The sequence below is a fragment of the Lycium barbarum genome, chromosome 2 (assembly GCF_019175385.1).
Source record: "Lycium barbarum isolate Lr01 chromosome 2, ASM1917538v2, whole genome shotgun sequence".
Classification (NCBI taxonomy): Eukaryota; Viridiplantae; Streptophyta; class Magnoliopsida; order Solanales; family Solanaceae; genus Lycium; species Lycium barbarum.
The window spans coordinates 152,187,242-152,196,037 of NC_083338.1; the positions used below are offsets into that span (position 1 = coordinate 152,187,242).

At 32.0% G+C, this 8,796-nt stretch overlaps 1 protein-coding gene across 1 annotated transcript; it reads right to left on the reverse strand.

Moving 5' to 3' along the window:
- Nucleotides 1-370: 370 nt before the first annotated feature.
- LOC132628195 (uncharacterized) lies at nucleotides 371-6,004 on the reverse strand. Its single transcript, XM_060343946.1, has 11 exons — nucleotides 5,556-6,004; nucleotides 4,421-4,478; nucleotides 4,200-4,310; nucleotides 3,826-3,963; nucleotides 3,553-3,622; nucleotides 3,415-3,470; nucleotides 3,174-3,299; nucleotides 2,255-2,394; nucleotides 1,818-1,890; nucleotides 1,620-1,694; nucleotides 371-947 (listed from the first exon to the last, which is right to left on the reverse strand). The coding sequence occupies exons 1-11, from the start codon at nucleotides 5,711-5,713 to the stop codon at nucleotides 636-638; spliced, it is 1,317 nt and encodes a 438-aa protein (XP_060199929.1). The 5' UTR covers nucleotides 5,714-6,004; the 3' UTR covers nucleotides 371-635.
- Nucleotides 6,005-8,796: the final 2,792 nt, after the last annotated feature.

Here is an 8,796-nt window from a genome sequence, read left to right on the forward strand (position 1 = left end):
GGTAGTCGGTATATACCATACTATGCCCATCCCTACTTTACCTTGTCCATATCACTTTTTCTTTTCTTTTCGTAATCGTAGGTTCAAGTTTGCGTGCACTTCTATTAATTTTCGAGATACCTACTACTTCCCACCCGCACAAGGCAGGTAGGAAGACATCACTTTTTTTGTTTGCATTCGATGGGATTTTAGTTCTCTGATTTTCTAATATTTCACAAGAACATCAAATATCATTGTTTAGTGAAGGATTTTCAACCAAGAAGGTGACTAGTAAGTTATCATGATATCAATATTCAAAAATCATAAGGCTAGGTGGTTTAAAAGGCATCATTTGGTTCAAGATGAAACCACAAAAAGGAACAAGACAAACTCCTAGGACAAGGCAAAAATCTATATTGTCTTTCCGCACTCCCACCAAACAAAGTTAACAACATGGATAATTCAACATTTCAACTCCTAACTGCAATAAGAGCCTTTCTAAGCTCTACCATTTCTATAGAGAAGAAGAGGAAAACAAATTAGGGAATAAATTACACAGCTAAAGAATAATTTGGGCATGCCCCTTTTCACCTTATAGCTCTCTCAAAACTGTTTAGCTAAATCTCAAGGGCAGCAAAGAATACCCCTTCACAGAATCACAAGGACATAGCAGAAACAATTTGCCGCCCGCTCTTTGAGATTCTTGAACAAAACATAAACATCAGAAGTACAGATGATAACAAAAACAATCTAAAGTATGTTCTAATCTCCTGCATTCCCAGCTCAAGCACCTCCATTTTCTTTCCATACCTACTTTTCCTTTCCATTAAATAACCATTCAGATAATCATCGATAGAGACCCACTTCTCGAAACTGGATCCAGTTGCATTTGGATGAAGCTCCTTCATCTGGACTCCACCCAAACTGAACAGTGTAAAGAATGCTGCAGACCAGTCGTTGAGAACTTTCTGCAATTCAGAGTGAAAATGGCTGAGCATTTTGACATGAATTGAGAAAGATGGTTTTACTGCTGTCAACACTTTCTGTTGGGAAAAAAAAAAAGGACACATGGCAAAGAAAGATGCATCATCTACGAACTTAATACTCACTCCCCTTGTACATTATATGTGAAGGCGTTTGGCTATAGATTCCAAATATTTTTCACTTTATTAGGAATTTATGGAGTTGGAGTTGAAGATGGAGTTGTGTTTGGTTATACTTTTTGCAAAGAAAATTTGGAATAATGTTCATGCTTGAATGTACTTAAATACAACTTCAAAGGTGAAAAGTGAGTTGGAAAACAAATTATAAGCTATTTTCCCAATTTGAAATACAACTTGAAATTGGATTTGGAATTTTCATGGCCAAACACTGATTTTAATAAAGTGAAAAATTATTCCGGAAAAAAGTGAATGTCTTTTATGGCCAAACAGGTCCTAGGAAGGAAGACTTTTGAAACTTGTGGTCTTAGTCTTATACATGCCATGACATTTTTGCAGCTATAAAATCATGTTATTAAGGGTAAAATGCAAAGTTTAAAGTTAAATTGTTTCTAAATATCGAAGGTGTCCTTTTTGGAACAAACTAAAAAGGAAAAAGGAAAGAGTGTTACATAAAATGGAACAAAGAGTATAACTTACGTTAAAAGTAGTGATGTCAGTGGGATTGAACATCTTAAAGCAGTCCTTTGAGGAGGCCGTGCTATCACCATAAATCTGCCAACCAACAGGTACATGCATCACGTATACACATCAGATATCAAATTATTAGTAAACAATACTTGCCATTGAGCAAGGACTTTAACCATGTATATAAATTCATAAAATACGAAGACAAACCTCGAAAGTAAAAGACATGGGCACTCTTGCAATATCATACATGTAATCAGTTGCTGTACCATGAGCTAGATACCTGTATAAGTGATATCATGTTAAATTTGGGGCAAGGAAAACATACATCTAAAGCAGATAATAAGTGAATGGTAACCCTAATATTTACTTCAAAAGGGGGAAATTGTGATCATTCTGAAAGGAAAAAGGGTACGCAGAAGGAAGACATCAGATTTGCATGTTTTTCATGCCTAACATGCATTCCTTTATTCATACGTGGCTTAACATCTATTTCTTTCTTTTTTCCCAGTGGCTTAATCCTCTATTTTTAGTTGGTAGTAAAATAAAATAAATTGCGCAAAATTTAACAGGAAAACAATTGTGATAGGAATAACTGAATCAGAAATTCCTTTCTCAAGTCAATTTATAGAGGACGTGATACAAACCCGACTGAGCCTCCGCCAGATCCAACTAAGCAACGATCTTTCAGTTGAAACCGATTTAGCTTTTCAAGCATTAATCTCATTCTCTGAGAAGGTAATCCATCCGGAGTCGTGTTCTTGTGATCATATGGCATAAATAGAGCCTGAAAAAAATACATAAACAGCACAGAATGAGTAGTCATTCACAAAAAGCAACTAGAAAGAAATATTATTCTTTCAAAAGAGATGAAGAAGAGAATTTCTGTGATCTTGAAATTTGATTTTTAATATACCAAAAACAGTAAAAGCATCATAAATATAAAGAAAAACAATTAACTCCTGACATACATCTATTTAGTTCACTTTTACCAGTTAATTTATGGTAGTCCGTACTCACAAATTTTCAAATGAAAGGATGGTTAAATTGGATCATCCTATTGTAGTTTGACTAAATATCTTTACCTAACCAAGAATCTTGGGAAGATCAGGTAAAAGCTATAGAGCCTGTTTGGATGGGCTTATGGCTTTAAGCTGAAAACAACTTATAAGTCAAAAAAAATAAGTTGGGGTAGCCCAACTTATTTTTTTTGGCTTATAAGTTGTTTTCAGCTTATAAGCTGCTTTAGATAAGTTAAGTCAAATTGACTCAATTATTTTTTTGAGCTTATTTTAAATACAAAATGACTTTAAGCTGGTCAGTCAAACACTCAAAAAAGCTAAAAACAGCTTATAAGCCAACTTATAAGCCAATCCAAACGGGCTCATAATCTATTAAAAGGAGCTGAACGATGCAAAATTTCTGGGAGAGTGCTACAAGGTCTCCTCTATGCCCTAAATTTTAAAACGAGTCATGGGGAAAGCTTGTAAATAGTATCCTTAACATATGCAGAAAATTTTAGTAACGCAAACAACAGAAAGACATACTAATAGCAGTTATACTTGCCTCCATTCCGGAATGCACGTTAACCCATATATGGGGTTCAAATGATGCACATATTTTCCGCATAATTTGAGTCTCAGGCTCACTAAAAGGGCCAGTCCCTGGATTTTCTTCATATGGATCATAATCCTGAAAAGGAAAGATCGAACAGGGAAGAGTTGTATAAGCACATAGCTGCATCAACTTGAACCGGTAAACACAAGCTACATATTCCCAAGAATCCAGTAAAGAAATGCTAATTAACCTTCTCTTTCTTGCCCCAATCCACGCTCCAGTTCCGATTAAGATCAACTCCTCTTCCTGCCAAAAAAAGCTTTGAAATTAATTATCTTGGTACTTATCTTAAAAGTCAATTTATTAGACTCAAGACAAATAGTTTTACCATTTCTTCTTTCACAGAGATCCCCTGATTCTACAAGTTTACGCCCATTCACATTCTCCATTGGAATAACCTGATAAGACGAACAGTAGAGCATCGCCAGGTAACATTAGTTTTCAAAAGGAATTTGGTTACTCTCTAAAGTGATAACCACTAATTAGTTGAAAATCCAGGCCAGCACGAACTGAAAGATTTGACAAGCAATATAGAACTTAAATATGCATTCTATTTTCACACTTTTTGACTGCGAAATTCCAAATAGACTAAGGATTTTACCTTTATGACAAGCCTATCAAGCGTGTTATTTAAATTAAGTGGGTATGCACTGGATAAGAATTCCTCTTCACTTAAAATGGATAGAATCCTCAACGCAAGCTCCGTAGTTATGAGCTCCCTCCCATGCTGGCCAAAACTCTGGAACACAAGCAATTTATCTGTCAAAAACACCAGCAATGACCAATCTGAGATTTTCTAACACTAAAGACCAAAGCAGTATAATGTCTCGGAAAGCATTTGTCCCAGAGTCTTTTCAAAGATAACATTTTATCCCCCTCCCCTCTCTTTCTTTTTCCTTACAAGTTAACTATTTTTAAAATATATTCCACTGGACATGAAGAAACCAAATAACGGACCAGAGAAAATAAACTTACAAGAAGGATCTTAAGCTTCGACTTGTCATCACAGTCTTTCCTATTCCGACAATAAGTAACTACAGTCATCTCTGCATGATATCCTTTGTTTTGAGTGGAAAATGTCTCCATCTGCATAAACATGAATTAAGATGAGATATTAAGAGAAGATGCATGTTTGTGTAGTTTTAATTTTTCTCAAGACAAAAGTTAGAAAAGGTAGAAGATAGGGGAAAACTCACAGAGAGCTTGCTTGGGTGTCTATGGACCAATGTTTCTATTTCTTCCAACAAAGCTCCCCTAGAAGATACCATAGATTGATGTCAAATAACCCGAAGTATATAGATATAAAGGAAAAACAGAACAATGTTGAAAAGTGAAGAACAATTACCTCACCCCCCACCCCACCCCCACCCCAACCTTCCCATAACAACAACATACCCAGTGTAATCCCACAAGTGGGATCTGGGGAGAGTAAGATGTACATAGGCCTTACCCCTTCCTTTGTGGGTAGAGAGGTTGTTTCTGATAGACCCTCGGCTAAAAAAGGTGCAATCAAAACAGGATAGGAAGGAAGATAATGACACCAAAATAGCAAGATTAACAAAGCAATTGAAGTAACAAGTAGTAGTAGAAGTGAAGAATATGACAAGAAGATGAGAAAAGGAGACTCGCTCCCTGCTTCTCCCCCGCCACCCAATTTTAACCCCCAAAAAAAAAGCAGAAGAGCAGTGGAGCAAGTAATGGCCTTTCTTGATCCGCAACATATAAATCCTTTATATCCATTAAATTCAAATCCTCTATATCCATTAAATTCTATTCAGGGTCCATTTCAAACCAATACTACCTAATTTTCCTTTTTAACTCATAATTTTTCTAAATTCAGAAAAAACAGAACACTGATGCAAAAAGAAAAGAAGAAAGTCATCACCTTTCTTAATATAGTTCCATCAAATTGAATTAATTGCACAACTTTAACGAAACTGATATCCATAAAAGTTCATTTCCAGTCTAAGAAATTAATATGCTAACCTACTTACATCAATCAACAGTCCTAGTTACCACAACTTGTAATAATAACCTTCAACAAAGACTCACAAATCACTACCCAAATTGGATCACAAAATCAAATTCAACAAGCAAGAAGAAAAAAAAAAAAAACTCAAAATATAGTTCTATCAAGTTGAATTAATTGCAAAAACCTTAATGAAACTAATATCCATTAAAGTTCATTTTCACACTAAGTAATCACTATGCTAACCTACTTACATCAATAAACATCATCCAAGACTCCTAGTTATCACAATCACTACCCAAATTGGATCATAAGATTAAATTCAATAAGCAAAAAAAAAAAAAAAAACTCAAAATATTTACCTGGTATGATAAAGATCGTGATTGATGGGAGTAAGAGGAATCTGCGTGGCATTGTTAGAATCTCCATTAACTAAAGAAGCACAGATTACAATAATCACAGCTCCACAAAGCAAAATTAACGGCGAAAAATACAAACGTCGTCTACGACGAAACCCCATTTAAATTACATAAACAAACACCAACAACATACGACTTTTGTTGTTTAAATCAACCCCAAATGTCTCTTTTTCCTTTTTTTTTTTTTTTTCTTTTGACAATTCCAAAAAATTACGATGTAGGAATTGTTAAACAAAATGTATGTGCCGGCTCAGTGATGGGGTTGCGAGAGGGAAGAAGACAAGAATGGAAAGGGAGTCGTTGATTTTGTAGAGATTTAATTCAACGGCTATGATTGATGGGTCTTCTTCTCAAATTATTTAACTGTTGTTATGTTCCCATCATCCATGATCCAATCCAGTATCTTTGTCAGTTTGTATTATTTGCCTGTTTTGGGCAATTCTGTCATTTGCTATAAAAGTTTTAAAATTGTTTTTTGTAATTTTTGAAGTTTTTTTTTTTTTTTTTTGGCATTTTGCACCTTGAATGTATGTACTCCTTGAAAGCGTCTCACTTTTTTTTTTTTTTTTTAGTCTGTCTCAAAAAGAAAGTTTTTCTTTTTCTTTTTTACATTTAGTGAATAGACAATTCAAACATCATACGTGACAAGTTTATAAACACAAGATTCAAATGACATTTTAGTACATTATACGCATCTTTAATTTATGACTGCAAAATTTAAAAGTCTATGTTTATTTCTTATATTTCGTGTCTACTCAAATTAATAGCATGTTTGGCCAAACTTATTTTTCCCTCAAAAGTACTTATTTTTTTAATAAGTTCTTATTTTTAAAAAGGTGAGGTGCTTGACTAAGTTTTTGGGAGAAAATAAGTGTTTTTTTTGGAGTAGCAGAAATAGTTTTCCAGAAGCTAAAAAAAAACTTTTGCCCAAAAGCACTTTTTTGAGAAGTACTTTTGAGCAAAATATACTTAGAAACACTTTTTAAAAGTTTGGGCAAACACTAATTGCTGCTCAAAAGTACTTTTTAAATCGATTGATTAAACACAAACTGTTTTTCGCCACAAGTACTTTTCAAAACACTTTTTAAAATAAGCTGATTTTAGAAGTTTGACCAAACAGACTATAAGACACTTAAACTGAAATAGAGGGAGTACTTTTTATTGGCACCGTATTCTCCTGCTTTTTTACGAGTCCCGGGTCCAAACTTAAAATATAAAAATAATGAATTTAATTGAGGAAGTATAAATTGGCTATGATTACTTTGTCTTCTCAGATATTCCCATCATCCATGATCCAATCCATTGTCATTCTGAGTTTCTAATATTTGACTGTTTTGGGCAATTCTGTCATTTGTGATAAAAGTTTTAATTTTGGGATCATTGATGTATTTTATCACGTCTAATGCAATTGAATTTCCTTTTTCAGGAAGCATTTGTCAACTGCGATCTACAGTGTAAATTCCCCTAAGCCTCGGTCTCAATTTAAACCACATTTTAATAATTATTTAGATGCAAAAGAAAAGGAGATGGTATCTGTTCTGTCTTTTGGGCTCTTATATTATAACTAGATGGCCTATGCCCGTGCTGCGCACGGCTCAACATTTCGGATTATAGTGTATCTATGTATATGTAGTTATGTTTATATATATATACATACTATGTTCAAAATACGATTAATATAACATTGTAGTTTGTGCTCCGTATCTAAAAATTTATTTTATTCGTGTTTGCTACGAAAATTTATTAATACTTTTTAAAAGAAAAGATTTGTTTAAAAGAAAACTATTTTCTTCTCTTTGAGATAAAATAATAGCAATATTTAAGCATCAGTTGATACTTTCAATTTTAATTCGATTAATTTAAAAGTGTAAAATACTTATTATTTTTTATCAAATTTTGATTTGGATAATTCTAATTCAAATTATTAAATTAATTTTACATGTTTGAAACGAAACAAAGTAGAAATTAATTTTCTATTTAAACGAAGAAATGCTATTTTTTAATTTTTGATAAATATTCTTAGTTTAACTCATTTTACTTGTCATGTTGTCTTTTGCATGGTTTTTTAAGGAAACGCGAATTAGAATTATAATTTGACTAATTTATCTTATTCATTATTTGATCTTCATTTGATATTAATCTCTTTTCACATTTATTAGAGTAAGAATAAAAATAAAAAAGTAATTAAATTGTATGTTATTTTTTAAATATATATATTTTAAGTATATTTATTTTAGTAAACATAATAATATAATAAAGTATTTCTATCTACTTTTTAGAAGAGTTGGTAATATAAAGTATAAAACGTCATTTTTTTTGCCTTAAATAAAAAAAGTAGGTGGAACCACAAAGGATTTTTTTTACTCTTAAATAAAAAAATAGGACCGAACACGGACGACGATGTTGCCTCTATAAACTGACTCTTCTATATAGTAGTAATAGTAAAGTAATACATATAATTTTTTTATCAAAATTTGATTTGGATAATTCTAATTGAAATTATTATATTAATTTTATATGTTTAAGATGAAACGAAGTAGAAATTTGATTTTTTATTTAAATGAAGAACTTCTATTTTTTTTATTTTTACTAAATATTTTTTGTTTAACTCATTTTACTTGTCATGTTGTTTGTTACATGTTTTTTAAGGAAACGTCAATTAGAATTAGAATTTCACTAATTTACCTTATTAATTATTTGATCTCTATTCAATATTATTTTTTCTTTTATGACATTAATCTCTTTTCACATTTATTAGAGTAAGGAAATATGAAAAAGTAATTAAATTCTATCTTATTTAAATATATAAGTATTTTAAGTATGTTGCTGTACAATAATTTCATGTGCTCCCACTAATGGGTTGATACGCATGTGGCAATGAATCCATCATTATTGATTTAATTGTTTGATTTTCTAAGCATTTTTTTTAACATTGTTTGTTTTTTCAATATGGGATTCATTTTTTTTTAATATTAGTTGTTGTTTAATATATATGGGGCCTACATTTTTTTCCAAAGAGTTTGGATGTGGTGGGTTCCACTTTTTTTTTTTTTTTTTAATACTGGTTGGTGTTTAATATGGGGCCATGAAGAACTTCTATTTTTTAATTTTTAGTAAATATTTTTTGTTTAACTCATTTTACTTGTCATGTTATTTTTTACACGTTTTTTAAGGAACCGTCAAT

Coding starts and splice junctions, on each gene's coding strand:
- LOC132628195 (XM_060343946.1), bottom strand. CDS start 5,713: ATGGGGTTTCGTCGTAGACGACGTTTGTATTTTTCGCCGTTAATTTTG. Junction 3,964..4,199: donor CGAAGCTTAAGATCCTTCTT/GTAAGTTTATTT, acceptor CTTGTGTTCCAG/AGTTTTGGCCAGCATGGGAG. Junction 1,891..2,254: donor TCTGGCGGAGGCTCAGTCGG/GTTTGTATCACG, acceptor TCACTTATACAG/GTATCTAGCTCATGGTACAG.